Source organism: Schistocerca americana, chromosome 2 (assembly GCF_021461395.2).
Source record: "Schistocerca americana isolate TAMUIC-IGC-003095 chromosome 2, iqSchAmer2.1, whole genome shotgun sequence".
NCBI lineage: Eukaryota > Metazoa > Arthropoda > Insecta > Orthoptera > Acrididae > Schistocerca > Schistocerca americana.
Genome location: NC_060120.1, coordinates 198,214,591 through 198,238,948, shown reverse-complemented (window position 1 = coordinate 198,238,948; position 24,358 = coordinate 198,214,591). Strand labels below are relative to the sequence as shown.

General features: G+C 41.6%; 1 protein-coding gene and 1 pseudogene across 1 annotated transcript; both read left to right on the top strand.

Annotated features, from left to right (window-relative positions):
* The first annotated feature begins 1,520 nt into the window (after window positions 1–1,520).
* On the top strand, window positions 1,521–1,639 carry LOC124597362 (annotated as a pseudogene).
* A 10,527-nt stretch (window positions 1,640–12,166) lies between these two features.
* LOC124596410 lies at window positions 12,167–16,775 on the top strand. Its single transcript, XM_047135542.1, has 2 exons — window positions 12,167–12,299; window positions 16,244–16,775. Exons 1-2 carry the CDS (start codon window positions 12,251–12,253, stop codon window positions 16,699–16,701), a joined length of 507 nt encoding a protein of 168 aa, XP_046991498.1. The 5' UTR covers window positions 12,167–12,250; the 3' UTR covers window positions 16,702–16,775.
* The last annotated feature ends 7,583 nt before the right edge of the window (window positions 16,776–24,358 follow it).

Here is a 24,358-nt window from a genome sequence, read left to right as displayed (position 1 = left end):
TTCTCAGCGCGATAGCAATGTAGATACTATTGAAGACAGTGTTGTTAAAGCAGAGATACTAAACACAACCTTCCGAACTGCTTTCACAAAACAAGATGAAATAAATATTCCAGAATTCGAATCAAGAACAGCTGCCAACATGAGTAACGTAGAAGTAAATATCCTCGGAGTAGTGAAGCAACTTAAATCACATAATAAAAGCAAGTGTTCTGGTCCTGACTGTTTACCAGTTATGTTCCTTTAAGAGTACGCTGCCGCATTAGCTCCATGCTTAATAATCATATACAACAGTTCGCTCGACGAAAGATCCGTACCCAAAGACTGGAAAGTTGCACAAGTCACACCAATTTTGAAGAAAGGTAGTAGGAGTAATCCACTTAATTAGAGGCCCATATCGTAAACGTCGATATGCAGTAGGATTCTGGAACATATATTGTGTTCGAACATTATGAACCACCTCTAAGAAAACGGTCTATTGACACATTCAACATGGGTTCAGAAAACATCGTTCCTGTGAAACACAACTAGCTCTTTATTCGCATGAAATGTTGAGTGCTGTTGGAAGGGATTTCAGATCGATTCCGTATTTTTTGGATTTCCGGAATGCTTTTGACACTGTACCACACAAGCGGCTTGTAGTGAAATTGCGTGCATATGCAATATCGTCTAAGTTATGTGACTAGATTTGTGATTTCCTGTCAGAGAGGTCAGAGTTCGTAATAATTGACGGAAAGTCACCGAGTAAAACAGAAGTGATTTCTGGGGTTCCCTAAGGTAGTGTTACAGGCCCTTTGCTGTTTCTTTTCTATTTAAACGATTTGGGAGATAATCAGAGCAGCCATCTTAGGTTGTTTGCAGATGACGCTTTAGTTAATCAACCTACAAAGATATCAGAAGATCAAAATAAGTTGCAAAACAATTTAGAAAATATATCTGAATGGTGGGAAAATTGGCAGTTGACTCTAAATAACGAAAAGTGTGATGTCATCCATATGAGTGCGAAAAGGAATTCCTTAAACTTTGGTTACACGATAAATCAATCAAATCTAAATGCCGCAAATTCAACTAAATACATAGGAATTACAATTACGAACAACTTAAATTGGAAGGAACACATAGAAAATGTGTTGGGGAAGGCTAACCAAAGATTGCGTTTTACTGGCAGAACACTTAGAAAATGTACAGATCTACTAAGGAGTCTGCCTACACTACGCTTGTACTTCCTCTTTTAGAACACTGTCGCACGGTGTGGGATCCTTACCAGATAGGACTGACGGAGTACATCGAAAAAGTTCAAAGAAGAGCAGCACGTTTTGTATTATCCCGAAATAGGGGAGACAGTGTCACTGAAATGATACAAGATTTGGGATGGACTTCTCTAAACAAAGGCGTTTTTCGTTGCGACGGAATCTTCTCACGAAATTATAATCACCAACTTTCTCCTCCAAAAGCGAAAATATTTTGACACCGACCTAGATAGGGAGAAACGATCACCACGATAAAATAAGGGAAATCAGAGCTCGCACGGCCATACCATGTTGAATACACCGGTTCTCGTCCGATCACCAAAGTTAGGCAACATCGGGCCCGGTTAGTACTTGGATGGGTGACCGCCTGGGAACACCGGATGCTGTTGGCTCACAGCCATATATAAAGACTCCTTTCTCTTACTTGGCTAATTACTGTTTAGCTCTACAGGGCCTTTATACTGAAATGTTTCCCCACACCACCTAGTATTGTCTTTCTATGTGTGTGAGTAGCTGTATGTTCACTGTTGTGGGTAAATACATACAGCGTACACAGGGCGGTGTGTGAAACTGATAGCGATTACACCCTTCCGCTGTTGTTGAAATCTGCTCCAGATGCTGCAGATACCGTGTTGAGCTGAAAGTGGTAACCAAAACACGGAGAAATATTCTTCGGGGCTCTGTTGCATAGCAATCAGATTGCTTTCAGTTCTGAGAAATGTCCAGTTACTATTGTGGATTTGAATGATCCATGAAGTGACTTCTTTTCCGAAGAAAACATCGAACTATTTCACTAGAACTGAACGCTCCCGTCGGAACTGTTCTCAGCTGTTGTTTATTAGTAAATCACAATAGCAGTATATCGCTGGGTGTAAAATAAGACGTACCTTCTTGAAATGAACAATATTTTATTGTTCTATTAACTGATTTCCTTACATATGCACTTATATTTTACAATGTGAATCAAAACTTCGCAATGGCGTCGATTTTTTACATCACAAGAATGGCTCTCCTCACCTAAAATTACTGTTAACAAGAACAAAACAAAAACTATATCCTAAGACTAATTATGTGAGGGCTGACCGCCACAGAGTAATAAACAATATCTTTGTCTCTCTCTCGCACTGTCACAGCAAGTTACGCTGCATGATACATCATATATGCCCCTCTTGTGGACGAACGTTATTGGGCAAAAACAAACACGAGCGTTCACACAACACTATATCGGTGATTGTTTATGACGCTGTATTAATGTCCACTAGAGTATTAATGTCCACTGTATTTCTTATGATATTTTGGTATTAGTGAATGACTATCTAAATGTAAATTATAGATTTGGGTGCATATACTGCTGACAAAGCCTGTGCTGAATTCCTGATGCAGCTTATATGCATAGCTTACATGCTTGCTTTTATTCATTTGTCGAGGATGGCATGAGATGTGATCAGAAACCTTTTTCATCATCACTCAAAGCTTCTGTCACTCGCCTTGGGATGTCTCAAACGAATAATCTAGCCATTCGGCCAAACCCCACAAAGGAAAACCAAGGAACACCTCGGGGTAGATTTACCATCCTCGTATTTCTCATTTGCAAAGAAAATTAATTGAATTACAATGGAAAATAAAAAAAATATTTACAATATGGATTTTTTTTTGAATGAATTTAAACACTGTTCACAAAAGAAACACAACACTGTTAATCTTCTGTGTCTTGAGGTGAACCGTCGACGCGTTGGTTTAAGTCCATCTACGATTGCCTTCTATCCGCATAAGGTTAACACGAAAATAAGAGTCAGTGTAAGTTCCGTGGAAAAGGTGTTTGATCTATGCTGAGCTGAAATAGAATCTAATCTAAAGTTCTTTCTAATTCTCTGTCCTGAATTCGAAATATTCGGAAGTCGTAAGGTGTTCTTCATTTCTATCAACAACCCTAGAATGCACTATACACAAATACAACTGGTGCCACCGTGTCAACTTATGCTCGTCATCTTTCAGATGGACTTTAACACTTGTTGATGTGCTTATAGCTGAAAGGCATTTGCTCAGTTGGTAACTTCGCGAGCAACAATTGATATAACATAATTTACATACGCAGGTATGTTACAACAATAGTACAATTCTAAAGAGAATGTTCATCACAAAAGATTGAAACAAAGTAATAGGCGTCCTTTTAAAACTGAGAACGGGTTACCCCTTCTGAACAGCATGACTTCAGCTCAACGAGTAAAAAAGCAAATACAAACATACACTGAGATTGTTAAATTGACATAAGAAAAAATATCTTGCCATAGACCAGATTCATTTGAGTCTCTAACCCATGGTCATTATGCATTGTGAAACCTGATTGAATTTACTATCAACAACATAAAATTTTTTTTAAAAGAAATCATTCATACTATAGCTAAATTCTCTGCATACTGAAAAGAAAACTTATCTTTACAGTGGAAAACAAATACATAATGTCTGCATATCTCTCGTACATTATGCCTGAAAAGAAAAACTAACTACTAAATTGCAAAAAGAAAGAAACTATCCTAAGTATTATTCATAGGTTTACTGAAAATTCTCTAATCAATATTATTTGATAAGAATAGTATTTTCAATCTTCAGAATCTCCAGTCATCATGAAATTGCTTTAACAAGTGATGAGGATACATTCCTTTCACCTTTCCATTCTTCACATCCTTCAAAACATCAGTTCTTGGATGGGGTATTTTGGTAATCACGAATGGTCCTTGATACAATAATTGCCATTTTGTGTTCTTCCTCTGTATAAGTGAAGCCTTAGGATGAGTTTTTACTAAAACTTGGTCTTTCACTTTATATGTTTTTATTTTTCCAAGTCGATTGTAAAAATATATTTTCCTTTTTCTTGCCTTGTCCATTATATTGAGTAAGGATTGTCGTACTTTATTTTGTAGGTCTATTTTGTTAATAGCTACTTTAGGAATTGGTCGAATCCAGTCATTCTGGTCCTGTTTTCCAAACATCAGTTCGTATGGGGTGTATTCTGTCGTAGTATGTGGCATATTGTTTACAATTTCCTGAAAATCGTGAAGATAATCGATCCATTTGGGTTGCTGGTTGTGGCAATATGTTCTCATGAACCGGTTTAATTCACGAAAAATTCTTTCCACGGGATTCTCCGAAGGGTGGTACACTGATGTTAGAATTTGTTTTATACCACAACTGGCTAATGTTTGCCTCCAACGAAATCCAGTGAACATTGACCCATTGTCAGAAAGAATAGCCTCTGGTTTGCCTACCTTGACTATATAATCCTTGACCAGCTTCTTGGCTATGGATGCAGCAGTAGCTGATTTTAATGGATAAAGTTTGACATACTTAGTGAATATATCAAGAAAAGCTACAATATATTTGCATTCTCCCCTTGATGATGGTAGAGGACCACAGACGTCGACCGAAATGATTGACAGCGGTTTAGTGGGTATAATAGGATGTAGGAAATCTTTCACACAAAAATTTCCTGGTTTGGCTAGCTGACAAATTTTACGTTTCCTTAACTGTCTGTGCACTTTCCTGCGAATGTTTGGGAAGTAGCAATATGCTTGAATCTTCCGAGCACACTTTAATACCCCAAAATGTCCCCAAGTGATGCGCGTGTGCAAAATTAAGTCATTCTCATTCTTCTCGGGAATACACACCTTCCAATTATCTGAATCAAGATGCCCTTTGAAAAATAACACGTCGTCCTCAACTTTGTACAGTCTCTTCAGATCATCGTTTCCAGGCTTTGCTAAAGTTTCCTTTATTGAATGCCAACGAGGATCTTCATTCTGCAGTTTTCCCATGTTCTTACACATGTCAAGAAAATGTTTCCTGTATATTCCATCAGTCATAATAAGAACATTAAATTCGGACGGATTGTCCGTGATGTTGATAGTCGACAAATCTCCATCTGGCATTCTAGACAGTGCATCAGCGATGAAATTGTCCTGTCCGCTTAGGTATTTAATTTCAAATTGAAACTCTTGGAGTGAGAGCGTCCATCTTGCTAATCTTGGATGTAATAATTTACATGGTTGCAAAAAACTTAACGCTTTGTGGTCACAGTACACTGTTGTCTTCGCTCCATATAAGTAATAGTAAAATTTCTTAAATGACCAGACTACGGCCAATGCTTCCCTTTCGGTAGTCGTATATGTTCTTTCACAAGCAGTTAAGAGTCGGCTAGCAAAGGCTATTGGACAGAAAGTTGATTTTCTGTCTATCATCTTTACTTGGAAGAGGCATGAACCTGTTCCAATTTCCGAAGTATCTGCCACTAAACCGAATTCTTGGCTCATATCTGGATGATATAATATTTGTGAACTGACTAAGGCATGTTTTATTGCTTCAAATGCATTCTGACATTGTTGCGTCCACACCCACGGAGTATTTTTTCGCAACAAGCTGTACAACGGTTCTGCATTAATAGAGTGGTCGTGAATGAAATGCCTGAAAAAAGAGACAACTCCGAGGAAGTCCTTTAACTGTCTTTTTGTTGTTGGAACTGCAAAGTTTTTGATTGCCTTTAGTTTCTCGGAGTCCGGTAAGATGCCTTTTCCATTTCTAAGATGACCCAAAAATTTGATTTTATCTCGAGCAAAATGGGACTTTTGCAGATTTGCGGTTATGCCTGCTTCCTTGAAACGTTCTAACACTCTTCTCAATAAATCAACGTGCTCCTTCCATGTGGTCGTAGCTATGAGCATGTCGTCCGCAAATAAAGTTAAATCGCTTCGAAGTGCAGGTCCCAATGCATAATCTAGAACATTTATAAAAACTCTTGAGCTCACGTTTAGCACGAAAGGTAAAACCTTAAATTGATAGCTTCTACCTGCATGTACAAGTGCGGTGTACCTTTTTGATGGTTCGTCTAGAGCCACCTGCCAAAATGAACTTCTCAAATCAATATTTGTTAAGTATTTCATCCCCTCGAACTTTTGAATTAGCTCATTGATATTTTCCGGGTGAGTTCGCACGGACACGATAATCTTATTTATCTGCCGTGCGTCTAGCACGAGACGAACTTTTCCTCCCTTTTTCGAGACAACATGAAGCGGACTACAGTATGGACTCGTCGAAGGTTCGATCAGATCCCATTCAAGCATCTGGTGGATTTCCGCATCAACTGCCTTTCGTTGGTGCCACGGTACTGGATAAAAAATACGGCAGAAAACTTGGTGTGGCATCACATCTAAATGGCGTGTGTATCCCTTGATTACACCAGGTCTTTCTTGGAAGACTTCATGATATTCCTGTAGAAGATCATATAATTGCTTTCGTTGGTGTTGTTGCAAATATTCAGGTTCTTGTACCTTTTCATATACCATATCTTCAGGGTTTAAAACTGGTTGCAAGTAATTAATTTGGTAATACCGTACAGGTTTGCTATGTACCCACTTTATTTGCAGCTTTCGTCCCTGACAATACTTTCCATGGGTACTATATTCCCTGAGAAGATTCACTTGATGTTTCTGATCCATTATTGTAAAACTGGCACGGCCTAGAGAAAAATCGATATGCCAATTTCTCTCTCTAAATTCATCTATACCCAGGATACAGTCCTCAACCAATTTTCCTATTACAAGGAACGTGCAATTTATAGCTACATTTCCTATATCTAACTGGAGTTGAGTCTGCACTTTAACCTGTGAAGACTTATGACCAGTAGGACCTACAATTCTACAACATTGAACAGGAAAAATCGGTGGATTTGCTTTCTGAAGTATTCGTTGAAATAACTTCTCATAAACGACATTTACTGCTGCTCCTGTATCTAAAGTAACTTACACAGTAATGCCTTCAATTGCCGCATGAATTTTCGCAACAGGTTCAGTGATATGTTCCTCTTGACAAGGTATCATATCCTGCTGAAGTTCTTCTATTAATAATTTGCCATCATTGTACCGAAAGAAATTGACGCTTGAATTTTCGCCCCTGAAAACTTCCTCGACTGCACCGTCGGGGCTTCTGACAGTCGAGTTTAGTTTGACGATTGTCCATTATTAATAGATGTCTGCTCCGTGACGTCGGTTATTGTTGGTGGTTGATTTCTCCATTCATTTGCATTATCATTTGGTACCCAACCTTAAGTTTGTGGTTGGTTGTGATATTCTTGGGTTGGTTGCTGATATCGGCGATTTTGCTGATAATTCCCTTCTTGATAGTATCCTTTCCTCTTCTTATTATTCTTCCTCCATTTCCGTTTATATGTTTGTTCACATTGTTGGTCATGATTACACTGGTCGGGATTTTCGTTACCAAATTTCACGTTTTTCTGGAAATAATTCACCTGTGGGGTTGGTGAATTGTGTGCAAAAGGTTTGTTTCCATACTGTTTGTTGTTACTATTGTATTTGTTAGGTTGGTAACTTGGCTGGTTATAGCGCACACCTGATTCTTCGAACAGAATGTCTATTGAATCCAATGTGGCTAGAAAATCTTCCACTTGTTGTTCAGGCACATGTAGAAGTTTTTCCTTAACTTCAAGTGGAAGTTAGCCCTTTAATATTCGAATGATATCCTGCGTCGGGATTGGTTCATTCCAGAATTTGCTTTTATTTATACACTTCTCGAAATACTTTCTTAAAGATCTATTTTTGAAAGAAAAAGGTTGTGGGTCAAAAACTTCCTTACGTAGTCTTTCTTGTACTCCCTTATTCCAGTATTTGTGCAAGAAAGCGCGTTCAAATTGGTCATAATCTTGACACCAATCGGATGCTTCTGACGCCCACATCGATCCGTCTCCATGTATGAATCCTGCAACGTACATAATTTTTTGTTGCTCAGTCCACATTCGCGGCAATATCCCTTTAAATTGCTTGATAAATATCACGGGATTGATCGACTTCCACTCGGGAATAAATATCTGGAATTGACTATATTTAAGCATTTTTTCTTCATTCATAGTCACAGGCGTATTCTGGTGGCTACTTCGCGGCGAATGATAATATCGATAATTTGTTTCTGGTTGATTACGTAAATATGCACCAATACATGGATATTGTTGCATGGATTCGGTTTCACTGGTTTCATCAGGAATAATGTCTGCTTTTGATAAACTGCAAGTAGTATGTGCCCCTCTAGTATTAACTAGACCTTGCTGGCATGCTTTTAATGTATTTTCTATCTTTGCTTTCCAAGCAGGAAATTCATCTCCTATATTCTCCTTAATCTCTTTAACTTCTGATTTAAGTTGTTTGGAGAAATATTCTTCGGGGCTCTGTTGCATAGCAATCAGATTGCTTTCAGTTCTGAGAAATGTCCAGTTACTATTGTGGATTTGAATGATCCATGAAGTGACTTCTTTTCCGAAGAAAACATCGAACTATTTCACTAGAACTGAACGCTCCCGTCGGAACTGTTCTCAGCTGTTGTTTATTAGTAAATCACAATAGCAGTATATCGCTGGATGTAAAATAAGACGTACCTTCTTGAAATGAACAATATTTTATTGTTCTATTAACTGATTTCCTTCCATATGCACTTATATTTTACAATGTGAATCAAAACTTCGCAATGGCGTCGATTTTTTGCATCACAAGAATGGCTATCCTCACCTAAAATTACTCTTAACAAGAACAAAACAAAAACTATATCCTAAAAATAATTATGTGAGCGCTGACCGCCACAGAGTAATAAACAATATCTTTGTCTCTCTCTCGCACTGTCACAGCAAGTTACGCTGCATGATACATCATACTACACTACGCTTGTACTTCCTCTTTTAGAACACTGTTGCACGGTGTGGGATCCTTACCAGGTAGGACTGACGGAGCACATCTAAAAAGTTCAAAGAAGGGCAGCACGTTTTTTACTATCCCGAAATAGGGGAGAGAGTGTCACTGAAATGATACAAGATTTGGGATGGACTTCACTAAACAAAGGCGTTTTTCGTTGCGACGGAATCTTCTCACGAAATTCCAATCACCAACTTTCTCCTCCAAAAGCGAAAATATTTTGACACCGACCTAGATAGGGAGAAACGATCACCACGATAAAATAAGGGAAATCAGAGCTCGCACGGGAAGATATAGGTGTTAGTTCTTTCCGCGCGCTATACGAGATTGGAATAATAGAGAATTGCCAGACACTTAAATGTGATTTGCAGAGTATCGATATAGATGTAGTTGTAGATGTATTTCAAATACTCTGGATGACACAAGATTATGCGCTCTGGAATGACATCGAAGATGGCGGGGAAGGAGGAAATTAATCTATTTCTGATGTAAACTCTTCCGAGGATTTCAGTAATGATGACGTTAGCGAGTAATGATGAGTAACGCCTGTTGTTTACAGTAAGTTTCTTTGTATGTCATGCAGGTAATCAAGTTATGCGTTTTTTTAATAATGAAAATGTCACTTATTACCGTTATGAGAAACTTTAAAAAAAATTACTGTTTTTTTTCTATAATTCTTGCGTACATTCATTATTGTTTGAAATAAGGTTAGCATTGCAAAACAGATTTCAACAATACAAAAATACCCTACCAGCCATGTGACAAAATTTCGTTTTTTATTAATTTAATTTTTAAAATTGGGATGCGCATTACATTCAATGGCCCATTAGATTCGCATAAATACGCTATTTATTATAGGAGAAATCAAAAGCTACGAAAAACTGCGAATGCAATGAATGAATGGGGCACTGTGTGACTACTATTTTTCAAATTAACAGAAAAATTGTAGCGAGGGATGTGGAGCAAGTACCAAATTTCACACTGAGGTGGCAAAATTCATGCGATACCTCCTAATACAGTGTCAGAACTCCTTTTTCCCGGTATAGTGTGGCAACTCGACGTGGCATGGACTGAACAAGTCATTGGAAATCCATCCGCTGCAATAATGCTGAGCCATGCCACCTCTATAGCTGCCCAAATTGCGAAAGTGTTGCTGGTGCAGGATTTTGTACATGAACTGACCTCTCGGTTATGCCCCGTAAATGTTCTGTAGGATTCATGTCGGTCGATCTGGGTGGCCAAACCTTTCTCTCGAACTGTCCACAATGTTCTTCAGACCAGACGCGAAAAATTAGAGCTAGTGACATGGTGCATAGCCATACATAAAAATTCCATCGTTGTTTAGGAACAAGTAGCCGAACATAACAATTTCTGGTCAATGATCGGTTCAAAAAATGGTTCAAATGGCTCTGAGCACTATGGGACTTAACTTCTAAGGTCATAAGTCCACTAGAACTTAGAACTACTTAAACCTAACTAACCTAAGGGCATCACACACATCCATGCCCGAGGCAGGATTCGAACCTGCGACCGTAGCGGTCGCGCGGTTCCAGACTGAAGCGCCTAGAACCGCTCGGCCACCCCGGCCGGCAATGATCGGTTCAGATGGACCACAGGTCCCAGTACATTCCGTGTAAAAACAGTTCACGCATTATGGTACCACCATCAGGTTACACGATGACTTGTTGATGATTGGGTCCACGGCTCCATGCCGGCCGGAGTGGCCGAGCGGTTAAAGGCGCTACAGTCTGGAACCGCACGACCACTACGGTCGCAGGTTCGAATCCTGCCTCGGGCATGGATGTGTGTGATGTCCTTAGGTTAGTTAGGTGTAAGTAGTTCTAAGTTCTAGGGGACTTATGACCACAGCAGTTGAGTCCCATAGTGCTCAGAGCCATTTGAACCGTTTTTTTCCACGGCTCCATGGTGTCTGCGCCACACTCGAACACTACCGTCAGTTCTTACCAACTGAAATCGGGACTCATCTGACCAGGCCACGGTTTAACAGTCGTCTAGAATCCGTCCGATATGATCACGAGCCCAGGAGAGGCCTTGCAGGCGATGTCATGTTGTTAGTAAACGCACTCACATCGGTGGTATTCTGCCATAACCTATTAACGCCAAATTTCGCCTCACTTTCCTAATGGATGCGTTCATCTAGCATCCCACATTGATTTCTGTGGCTATTTCACGCAGTGTTGCTTGTCTGTTAGCACTGACATCTCTACGCAAACACCGTTAAGTGAAAGCGGTCGGCCACTGCTCTGTCCGTAGTCAGCAGTAACGCATCAAATTTTGGGTTCTCGGTACACTCCTTACACTCCTGACAGTGTGTTTGGATTCCCTGGCGACTTTGGAAATGGAATGTCGTCTGTGTATAGCTCTAACTACCATCCACCGTTCAAGTCTGTTAGTTCCCATCGTGCAGCCATAATCACGCCGGAAAGCTTTTCACGTGAACCACCTGAGTACAAATGACAGTTCCGCCAATGCACTGCCCTTTTATACATTGTGTACACAATACTACCTCCGTCTGTATATTTTCCCATAACTTTTGTCACCAAAGTGTAAAAGTGGAAGCTCGAAAGTGAATTTAGTTGTGAGTTGGTCATTAGTGAATGGTACAGAATCTTTGATTACATAGAATAATTGTTACTTATAAAGTATCTCTCTCTTTGATTGAGACCGTGTGTTGCCGCACATGTACGCGGCCCGACGAAATGGGCGAGACTGGAATGTGTCAGTATGTTACAAATGAACGTGTGGTAACTAGGGTGATGAATTGATTGGAGACAGCCATATAACACGTCCTAAATCTGGTCTTTGATAAATGTGTGGAATATCGCTCGTCGTTGGCTGTTCAACAGCGGAGTACGAAGGGGTCTCACAGGTGCCACATGTAGGAAAGGAGACAGTATTACCGCTAGTGGCTGAGCGAGGCAAATGTGGCCACGAGCGGCGAACGAGAATAAGATAAGATAAGCAGTTGCTGTTGCCAGATGAAGACAGCGCTGCAGGGTCGCGGTCAACGACATTTCCAAACCTAAAGTACTTCAATCGCGTCGCAACAAGTGGGTACAAAAACCATGTTTTTCGCAGTGACGCGTAGTTCATGGAGATTTCCCAACTCGTAACTCGTGTAACTGATATCAACAACGTTGATAAGGCGGCTGTTGTCGGGTATATAACCCAGTAGCACAGTTGTGGAAGCCACCGGATTCATTCCTAGAGTTCTGCAGACCGACAGAGACGACCACCATGCTGAGACAAGCTGTCACCCTGATGTTCCTGGCAGTCATAGCCAGCGGTAAGTGCGCCATTCTCTCAATACTGTATCAGCAATTACACAAGCCTGTTGTCATACTTCATGCGAAAATTTAGCAGCTTAACTATTACATGGCCGAGAAAACGAACTTGTTATTATATTTTCGAATCATACCACGAAAATTGCACAGACAGTAGTCTCTAACGTAGGAGACCTTTCCTTGGGAGAAATTTCGGTATTATGTCAGCGTACTACTTTTCGTTTGATTATAAAGCTTTCATTGGCTTCATTTATTGTTACACATCGTCCTTGATAGCGTCCCAGTGGGGTCACTGATTGAATTCTGGGTTCAGTGAGATGCTCATGAATATACAGGGTGTCTCTAAAGACACTATCAATTTCACTGAAGGAATATAGCTATTTAAAAATCAATTTTATTGTGAAGTTTTACACATACTCTGCTGCCCTTCTACATGACAACCATCTACGTCAAAACATATACTGTACCTTTCAGTAGTGGAACGAAACGTAGACCTTAACATTTCAACCATAATGTGACCTGCTGCTTCCCTGATACAATTCCATAGATCAGGCGGACCATTCACTTTGCTAAGTGTACACTTTGCACTTGATGTACCCCGATGTAAAAAAAAAAAGTCTAAAGGAGTAACGTTCGGTGAACGGGAAGCCCACAGCCGAGGTGACCCTCTACGGGTTTAGCTCCCTGGAAAGGTTGTGTTCGGGTAATGATGGACGTTGTGTGCAAATTATGGAGACGATCCATCTTGCCTCTGAAGCAGCGGTTCAAGGAGCAGTTCTAACATGTCGAGATAGCTGTTACCTGTTATTGATCTTTCGGAAACGAAGAATGGGCCATGCAGTTTTGTTTTTGTCATACCCAACCAAACGCTGATCTTCGGTGTTTCACGTTCCAACTACGATAGCTCCTGTGCTTCTCCATATGCACAGATTCGGCTATTGTTTCTGTGCACTTTCCCACAAATCTGGATGCGGCCTCATCTGAGAATAAAATATTGTCCACTAATTTTTCGGTCTCTACAGATTCCAGGAGGTCATAACACATTGCCTGATGACAGGCGAAATCCTCGTTCTCAAGGTGGTGCAAAAACCTCATTAAGAAAGTTTTCGTAGAGTGAAACGTAGGATTTTCTACACTGTGCTGCGAGGGACATTCAGTTCCCTATTGAGGCGTCGAGTTGATGCCTTCGGTCTCTTATCATTGGAAATTTGAACCTGCTGCACTGTTTCTACCGACACGCGTGGTCGTCCATGCCAAGCCTCACCACAGACTACCAGTACGCTTAAATTTGTTCACAAGCAGACGAACAGACGAATGTGTGCCGTTGATAGGGCTCGTTTGTGCAATTTACGGGTAAATTTCGCTTTGGCGTCTTCATATGACAATTCGCGTACTCGTGGACAAACAATTGCAACGCCTTGGCCGGCCGATGTGGCCGTGTGGTTCCAGGCGCTTCAGTTTGGAACCGCGTGACCGCTACGGTCGCAGGCTCGAATCCTGCCTCGGGCATGGATGTGTGTGAAGTCCTTAGGTTAGTTAGGTTTAAGTAGTTCTAAGTTCTAGGGGACTGATGACCACAGATGTTAAGTCCCACAGTGCTCAGAGCCATTTTTGCAACCCCTTCTTCCGTGGAAAACGTCTTGCACGAAGGCACCAGTATCTGCAGAGAAAAGAAAAACAAATTAACGTTTTCATGGAAATGGATAGTGACTTCAGAGACACACACACACACTAGGGTATCAGTATCTGAAGGAACGAGAAAAAAATTGCGTTTTCATGGAAATGGATGGCGACTTTATAGACACCTTGTAGAGCACTGATCGAAGCATTCCGACACTACCTGGAGGGTGATGCGACGGCACCCTAAATCTCCTCACCTTTCATTCTCACACTTTCTCAGGTCAGTTAATGCTGTCTCTATTTGTTGGTGAAGACCTGGTCTGGCTACTCATTCTTAAATGTTGCACAGTACTGAAGTGAGTGTTCGCCAGAATTGTAGCATTATCCATAAGTTATTGACCACTGATTTTCTCAGCTGAGGTGAAAACCTTATAAATCTAGGACATAAGTGCATGAACAAATTGTAAGGTGGAATGTCACCTCTTATACACTCCTGGAAATGGAAAAAAGAACACATTGACACCGGTGTGTCAGACCCACCATACTCGCTCCGGACACTGCGAGAGGGCTGTACAAGCAATGATCACACGCACGGCACAGCGGACACACCAGGAACCGCGGTGTTGGCCGTCGAATGGCGCTAGCTGCGCAGCATTTGTGCACCGCCGCCGTCAGTGTCAGCCAGTTTGCCGTGGCATACGGAGCTCCATCGCAGTCTTTAACACTGGTAGCATGCCGCGACAGCGTGGACGTGAACCGTATGTGCAGTTGACGGACTTTGAGCGAGGGCGTATAGTGGGCATGCGGGAGGCCGGGTGGACGTACCGCCGAATTGCTCAACACGTGGGGCGTGAGGTCTCCACAGTACATCGATGTTGTCGCCAGTGGTCGGCGGAAGGTGCACGTGCCCGTCGACCTGGGACCGGACTGCAGCGACGCACGGATGCACGCCAAGACCGTAGGATCCTACGCAGTGCCGTGGGGGACCGCACCGCCACTTCCCAGCAAATTAGGGACACTGTTGCTCCTGGGGTATCGCATGCTCTGTTGCCTGTGTCTATGTGCCTGTGGTTCTGTCAGTGTGATCATGTGATGTATCTGACCCCAGGAATGTGTCAATAAAGTTTCCCCTTCCTGGGACAATGAATTCACGGTGTTCTTATTTGAATTTCCAGGAGTGTAGTTTAGATGCTGTTAAATGTAATGGAGTATCATGTGTTTCACATCCCGTACAAAACTGTGACTGAAACAGTGACTATGGCACCTGAGTTGGTCTCAGGCATTAGATTCACTTAATTAACGGCAGTGCAGACGCTATTGTTCCACCTACCTCTGACTCCATAAATCATCACTATAGTTGTCGGTTAATGTATCGAGACAACTGTGCAAAGTGAAACTAATCCCAGCCTACGTCATTCATGAAGCAAGGCAACAGACATAGCTTCTCTATAGGTTATAAGCTCCAATCAGTAATTCCGACTTAGTACATAAGAATGAAGGATCCTATAATCGTGTGGCGGGACGATGCCTTCCTGCACGATATGGCGAATTTTTTGATACAATAAAGTATTATTGCGACAGAGGCCGCATCCTGAATAACTGTGTAATGTAGACGTGAGTATTCTATGTTTTCCTCTGATATTTATCGAATCTAAATGACAAAGCATAACAAACGTCCAAAGTGGAATTGCCCACTTCATGATGGGTGTTTTCGCGGAAGGATTACAAGTGCAGGGTAATAGGTTCCCCTGGGACATGCTATTAGACAGATTCGAGCATAGCGTGAAGCTATACCTGCAAATTTTAGTTGAGAAGGTCACTGTCTTGCTCCACACTGAAAGAGAGAACATAAAAATAAATGCGAATCATTAGTGCTTCAAGAAGGAATGGATGTAAAACCGTTTGGTTTTCCTCCGTGTATTTGTCCTGATTAGTTGGTAACTGACTAAAGCAAAGGGAGCTGCAAAAGTAAGGTACAAATACATATTTAGAAGCAAATAATCATAGTTTTGGCTCTTTTTAAGTGAAAGCTAGCCATATAGAACCAGTACATAGGACTCATTTTACATGTTGCCTCTGGTGGTGGGATAAACATTCCTTAATCAGGTGATATACCTTTCTGTCAATCTTACAAAACCTAGCCGAAAATTGTAATTTTACAAGTTGATGTGTCACTACGCTAGTTTCATATTACTTACAACAGTGACAAAAAGGGTAGTCCATATTGTGGATACCAAGAACATCTAAGTGGTAGCGTTGTTAAACAATACAAAAATTGTGTGCTGCTTGTAATCAAACACATCACGTTTCTGCTGTGCTATTGCAGCGTCGTACCCGAAGATAACGGTGGTGTTCCAAGACCCTTTGGACTACCAGGCGGAGTCCAAGTGCTGCATGGGCGCCTTCGACACTCCGCACCGCTACGATGGCGAATACCAGGTTACCGCCCTGTACCTCACCAGCCACGTGCGTAACTACGTGACGCTGGAGATAGGCCCAGAGGTGCAGGACATCAGGATCAAGATGAGCGAGTGGCTGGCGGGTGCCGACGGATGGACCGTCGTCGGCACTGGAAACTACTCGCAACTCGCCGACCCCGTCCAGCTGCTGAGGGTCCCCATCAGCTACAAGACGACACCAAACGCAACCTATCTGTTCGAGATCATCTACTACGGGAGCTACACTTACCCTGTGTACTGGTACATGGATGTATCTGCGGGCCCATACAACACAACATACAACTCCAATCCTTTTATAATCGGTATTGAGTACGAGTATTTGTAAGACTAATTATGTGCATCTATCTGTTGTAGTTTTCCATGTGGTACACCTAATAAATCATTCTCTCATGTTATTTATTCACTGCAAGTCTTTCCTGAAAGTAATACCTTGTCCTCTAATTAACAGACCCACTGTCCTTTAAATTTATTGGACTGTTAAGGGGGGATGGAATCCTGAACTATTTTTTTAGATAAAAAACTAATTCTAGTTAAAAATTGATTTTCCTGAAAGACTCTTGTTGGAATTTGAGTAAAAGCTGATTTTCAGTCGTCACCAAATACTGCGGATTTCTTCCTGAACTTTTCATTCCACATACTCAGCAGTCTTAGAGTCCATTCTGAGATTCTTGTCAAGATGCTTGCTATCTCATGAAATCTGAATGAAACATGAGGAGACACAAAACCATATTTTCCTGAGATCTGTCAATGTTGAACTGTTAAGTTATCACTATCATGGACATCTGCAGTCATGTTAACAGTCTATGGAAAACTGAAACCCGATTACAAACTTTTCAGAGCGTCTGAAGGCGCACTGTGCACACGTAATGGAGCAGACCATACTCCTGACTACCTGCTGTTAGCCTGGAAGTGGCACTCTCGGGAAGCAAGTAACTGGAAAAGGAGGAAGGGGGGGAGGGGGGTCTATCAATGACTCAGACTTAGAACATAAATTCACTACAGCATTTTACGGCTTTTGTTACTCAGTGAGGTTCTCGATTCTATCACAAACGTATGTTTACGACAGTAACTTCTTATGCACTTCGGTGTATGTTAGGAGGCTAACAAATTTGTAATAAAAACTCATGCATTCTCTGACACCGTAACTAAATTGAATAATATAATGAAAATGAACATATCTGATACGCCCTGCTTAAGTCCTCAGGACAGAACAGGTAGCTGGAATTGTGGAAAGGGGCCAAAAGGGGGCTGTCAGTTACACTCAAACACATATAACTTTTATTTAGTTGTCCAAACAATACAGCAAAAATTTTGAACTTAGTTATCGGCTGAATAGGCCACACTATCTTATGCATTAAGGGCACAACCACTTAAATTTGAAAACGGCTGAAAGCCATTAACTTAAAATCTTAAAATTCAAACTCAAAACAGAATATTTAGAAGGCAGGAGGCCTCACGTAAGTAAGTTCTATAACTTGGCTGAAGGGCCAACAAATCTCTCTTGAATAGCAAACAAGTTTAATTTAAAGACAGCTGAAGGCCCATTATTTAAGATAGCAGGTAAAATTAATTTAAAAAAAAACGCAAGGCAGAAGACCTTATCTTTAGTCAGGCTGATACTTGAAAGACAAGAACTTTAATTTAGAAAACGGCTGAAGGCCGATTACTTAAAACAACTATAATAATTTTTAGTAGGCAGACGGCCCAAAGTTTCATCCTTAAACAATATTTTACACAGGCTGAAGGTCCAAACAATCTAAGATTTAACAAGAAAGGAATTTAAATTTTAAAGCGGCTGAAGGCTCATTATTGAAAAACTCAATAAATTTTCAAAAGGCAGAAGGCCCAAAGCTTTATCCAAGAAAATATTTTAAATGAGGCTGAAGGCGCAAACAGTGCAAGACTTGACAAGTAACGAACTTTCAATTTTAAAGTGGGTGAAAGCCCAACTATAAGAATACAAATTCAAACCATCGGGTATAAGCCATTAAAATACACAATGAAACACCGATAAGAAAAGGCAGTACAGGCAGCGGCGCTCAGAAGTTTCCGAGGGTCGGTCTGCACTTGAAATATTAATGTTCGCTTAGGGGAGACAGGTAGTCGGCCCAACTACATCCGAGCCGCCGGCAACGCAACCAAGGGACAGTCAATGGCTAATGGCCACAAGGCAGAAAATCCCGCTGGTGCGCTTGGAATTGAAATAACCAAAATACAGTTAAACTCCACCGGATCGTGGCCAAACCTTCGCCAACTCGAACACTCGCTGTTGATCATGGGAATACCCCCAACAGGCAACCATGAAAACCAACAGCACAATGTGAACAGTCTGGCTTCGGTAATTAAATCACCACTCAACTTTGATGTCGTGGGTGGGTGAGCCACGAACCTCGTAGCAATCGAAACAGCTCTCACACACTCCGACACTGTGTAGAGACCGCCAGCGGGCACAGCCCACTGCGCCGCGGGAAGATTTCCTTGCTGATCCACACCAACCGACCGACTGCCGCACACCGGCTAGCCAGAAACTATCAGCACCAGACCAAAGATAGTACAAGGTGTGAATATCGATACACACCACTGCTGCCACACGTAGAATGAGGAAGAACCACGGCATAACCGCAATAACCATGGGAAACCAAATGCAGAGTAACAGTAAAAGTTAAACCAACGCACAAGCCGGGCCAGCACGGCTCAGCATCCATATTCCAATGTCCAGTTTTACTTGTAAGTATCTTGAAGGCAAATATCTGTATTTGTAAATATAAATGTGCCATTTAAGTAAATTACCAAGTTTGACATACTCCAATTTTGTATTTGGCTAGTAAGGCACCTGATGCACCGGCTTAAGTGATAGTATCTTTGTTAATATAAAATTCTAAAGATAACATTGTAAGTTAACCTTCGAACGCTTAAAATGTAATCGAGCCCGTAGAATAAATAATTAACAAAAAAGTAATAAGGTGCTGCAGGCAGACGCGGTGGAGGCCGTTGAGGCGACGCAGCTGTCTGTTGGCCACCGCTGCGGACACTTTCTGCACCCCAGCGGCAGCAACGTTGTGCAGTGCTCGGTCACCATCGACCTTTATTTTCCTTGGTACTCAAGAGGCCAAAACGGAAGTATGACTGAAAATCATTATTAGTAACAACAACCTATGTAATGAGAGAACTCAGACGATGAGTCCTTCCAATCAGCCCTCAAATATAGTCAAATCTAACATCAACATGGAGTATCGACGTAGATGTAGGTACCTCCTAATATCGTGTGGGACATCCTTTTGCCCAGCGTAGTGCAGCAACTCGAAGTGGTGTGGATTCAACTTATCGTTAGATTACGGATATTACGGAGCCACCACTAGCTTGCTCGGTGCACTGATGAAAACTTGGATTCATGGCTTCGTGGGGTCTGCTCCACATTCGAATCCCATCACCAGTTCTTACCAACTGAAATCAAGACTCATCTTACGATCATTGATGATAGTTTTTAGCAACTGAAGAAGGCGGAGAACTTTGCCTAGCCACGCCCACTGTTATTTTGCAGTGTGTGTAATAATTACCTATACCATACGACAAAGTAAAGCGGTTGAGTGAGTCTCTAATCGACTTAAATAAACAAAATTACAGCAGACTGTCGGACCTTTCATTTATATTGTATTTTAATAGTTTTAACATCTGAATGTAAACACCTGTTCTATTGTATGAATCTGTGAATAAATTATGTATAATTATTTACCTGTGGCTACTCTAGTGTTAAACTTACGAGGGCTATCCACAAAGTACATTACGTTTTGGAATTAAAAATAAATAAAGTATTGGAATTTTTTTTTATTATATACAGATGAAAGCCACACTTAAATACTACTTTTATACATAGTTGCCGTTTAAATTAAGGCACTTACCGTAGCGATGGACGTGCTTGGAAATTCCTTCGTCGTAAAATTCGGCCGCCTGCGCCTTCAACCACGTGATTACCTCTTCTTGAAGCTGTGCGTCGTCATCAAAACGCTGCATTGCCAACCACTTCTTCATTGCTGGGAATAAGTGGAAGTCGCTCGGTGCCAGGTCGGGAGTCTACGGCGGATGAGGAAACAACTCTCACTTAAAAGATTCGAGAAATTCCCGAGTGGCATTTGCCGTGTGGGCCCGGGCGTTGTCGTGAATCAGCAAGATCTTTGAGCCCAACTTTCCCCTGCGCTTGTTTTGTATTGCTCTTCTGAGGTTGTGCAGAGTTTGGCAATACCTTTGAGAGTTTATTGTAGTGCCTCTTTCCAGGAAATCCACAAAAATCACACCTTTTCTGTCCCAAAAGAAGAGGTAACCACGTGGTTGAAGGCGCAGGCGGCCGAATTTTACGACGAAGGAATTTCCAAGCACGTCCATCGCTACGATAAGTGCCTTGATTTAAATGGCAACTATGTAGAAAAGTAGTATTTAAGTGTGGCTTTCATCTGTATATAACAAAAAAAATTCCATTACTTTATTTATTTTTAATTCCAAAACGTAATGTACTTTATGGATAGCCCTCGTATTTTCAGTATAAGACGTCAGAGGTATAAGAACGGTTTTCGCTTGTAACTTTCGACTCTGTAATTTCCCTACCAGGGTCCCTTATCTTAAATTTATACATTTATCCTTCTCTATCACCTATCACCGCGATTACTGCAGCTCAATAACACGCAAACCAGATGTCTTGGCATGTCGCTGAAGAATGGCATAATAATTCTTTTGGTTCATTTTTCTGTCTGCTTTCTTCAAACCTCCGACTTCATTGCCTCTAAAAGATCCCCATTCCACCACAAAACCTCCTCTCTGCTTCACAGTTGCAATTATGCAGTGAGGTTTCAAGTGTACATGGGGGAAATGGCATAAGAATTGACAGAGTTTACTTCCAAATTGGATTCATCAGTGAATAAGACTCTTTCCGAACCCTCTGCTGCCCAAAGTTGGTGTGTCCTAGCCCATTGAATCCTTTTCTTCCTTTTAAAAGGCGCAACAGTGGCTTCCTGGTTGCTACATAACTCTGGAGATTGTTTTCTGCCAGGCGCCGTCTTACTGTTGACTCACTCACTGGTGTATCCCCAGTAGTGTTTAGTTCAGCAGTCCTTTCATGGACAGTTTTGAATCTGTTACGTTTACTGGTCACTACCAAATACTTTTTCTGGCGTTCTGATATTTTCCTGCATGCCTCTTAGCGACGACTATCACCTTAGGAACCTGTATCTCGATGTCGGTGTATAGTCTTGAACTCTTCACTACTCTACGGAAGGATATCTTCAATTTCTTTGGTACTTATCGGACACTGTTGCCTTATTTGGGTAAAATGATTATCTCGTGAATCACAGGGAATCTAGCACTCTGGGACCATTTTCAATTACTTTGGCTGCGTGTCCTCCCTTCATACAAACGAAACGACATCTGAACAGAACTGTAAGCGAAATACCTCTATACAGTCGTGCTGTCTACTGGCACCACGTGAGGACTGTTTGGTCAAGCAATACCAATATGTACCAGTCAGTACGTATATGCACAATAAGTATATGTACTTTGTTTAAGTGTCATTATTAATCTTTGTTTCAGCATACGATTCTGTATTCTAATCCAATAACTCACACATATCGCTCTCACCTTGCTGCGTTGTAATATGCAACATGGTGTTTCCATACTTATGAAGGGTAGTGTAGACTATACTACTCATACTTTCGCTATCTGAAGTCCCTACTAAACAGTCGCCAGAAGACCATGTTAGTATCAATCATCGGAAAAAGAGCTCAATACCTTCATGAAGGATGGTGTACGAGGGCTATTCGGAAAGTAAGGAACTATAGGTCACGAAATGGAAAAAAAGTGAAAATCAAAACTGTTTTATTTGCAACAGTTAGCTACAACCTCCAGCTACTTATCTCCATAGTCGCCGATCCGACTTAAACGTTTGTCGTAGCGTTGTACCAACTTTCCAATACCCTCGTTATAGAAGGCAGTCGCCAGTGCTTTCCGCCAATTCTCTACGCTGTCCTACAGCTCGTTGTCTGTTCCAAAATGTTGTCTTAATAGCCAGCAGTTCATGTGAGCAGAGATGAAACTCAGAGGGAGACAACTACGGGCTGTATTGTGAGTAATCAAACATTTATAATTGAAAACGATGCAGGAGCATGTTCATTGCCCCTGCAGAATGCGGCTGAGAATTGTCTTGAAGAAGAAAACGCACGACAGTTATGTAATGTTGGCTGCATAGCTTCAGGCGAAATTTCTCACCAGGCCCTCATACTTGGCGGGAGACACTACTGTTTTAGGTATCTTTATGTGCTCCCAGTACGCTCAAAACCAAAAAGAACGACGTAACGCGATCGATAGGCGTACTAGAGACGCTGACCAACACAGCTGTGAAAAACTTCATCGGATTTTCACTGTGGTTTCCATTTCGCGACCGATCACTCCTTATTTACCGAATAACCCTCACATAACATTCCGCGCCATACCTTTCTTCTCTGAAGTCCATACCAAACAGTTGCCAGGAGACCCTCAACGGAAAAAAAACAAGTGTCCTTGCTTGCTTTTCGTTTCATAGGCTTTCATAGGCTCCACTCTAGGCTGTCCTGTGCAGTACTCGTCATCTCTCAACTACTACTGTAATTCACGCATGAATTACAACGTACTCCTTCAATAACTTTTACTCTTCACAGTTGCCTGCGCTATCCGTCATGCTTTAGGGTATATGTTCTGTTAGCCTATTCCTTCTTCTAGTCAAGTTGTGACATAAATTTCTTTCCTTCCTAAATTCATTACTTCTATTCCTAAATTCATTATTTATCCGAACAAATCTCATCTTCAGTGTACTTCTGTGGCACCACATTTCAAAAGCATCTAGTCTCTCATTGTCTGAACCGTTTGTATGTCCACATTTGACTTGCATACAAGGTTGCACTACAGACAAATACGAGGACTGTTTGGTCCTATCGGGTGTGAAATGGAAATCACGGTGAAAATACGATGACGTTTTGCACAAACGTGTTAGGCAGTGTCTCTAGTATTCCCGTCGATCGCGTGACGTCATTCTTTTCAGTTCTGAGGCCACAGTGAGAATGTAGTCCGCAGCTCGTGCTCTTGCGGTAGCGTTCTCGCTCCCCGCACGCGGGATCCCGAGTTCGATTCCCGGCGGAGTCAGGGATTTTCTCTGCCTCGAGATGACTGGGTGTTGTGTGTCATTCATCATCATTGACTCGCAAGTCGCCGAAGTGGCGTCAGCTAAAAAGGACTTGCAATTTCGGCGGCCGAACACCCCGCTTGGGGTCTCCCAGTCAACAATGCCGTACGATCATTTCATTTTAGCGAGCATGTAAAGATCCCTAGATAAATAGCGTTCCCGCAAAGTTTGAGGCCCTGGTGAGAGATTTCGCCTGATGTCATGCAGCCAACATAACGTAACTGTCGTGCGTCTCCTTCTTCATGTCAATTCTTGGCCACACTCCACAGGGACAATGAAGATGCGTTTTCGATGGGAAGTATTTGATCACCCAAAATCGAGCCAGCAATTGGCCGCCTGGCATTTCATCTCTGCTCATATGAAACGCTGGCTGCGAAGACAACATTTCGGCACAAACAATGAGCTGTAAACTAACGTAAAAAATTGACATATAGCACAGGTGGCTGCCTTCTTTTACGAGGGTACTGAAAAATCGGTACAACGCTGCGATAAATGACTATGTCGGAGCGACAGCTATACAGAGAAGTAGCTGAAAGGTGTAGCTAACTGTTACAAATCAAACATTTTTGATTTTCACAATGGTTTCCATTTCGTGAACGCTCAGAGCCCTCATAGCAACAGAGGAAACTTCCTACATGTTATGTATAACATCATTGTTTTACCATCCCAAAATTAATTTACTGTATTCCTTTTATTTATAAACAAAATCATATAGAGCGGTAACCTGGCCACTGTTAGTCTGCCGCCGATATGAGAAATGTTAATGATAGATGAATAAACA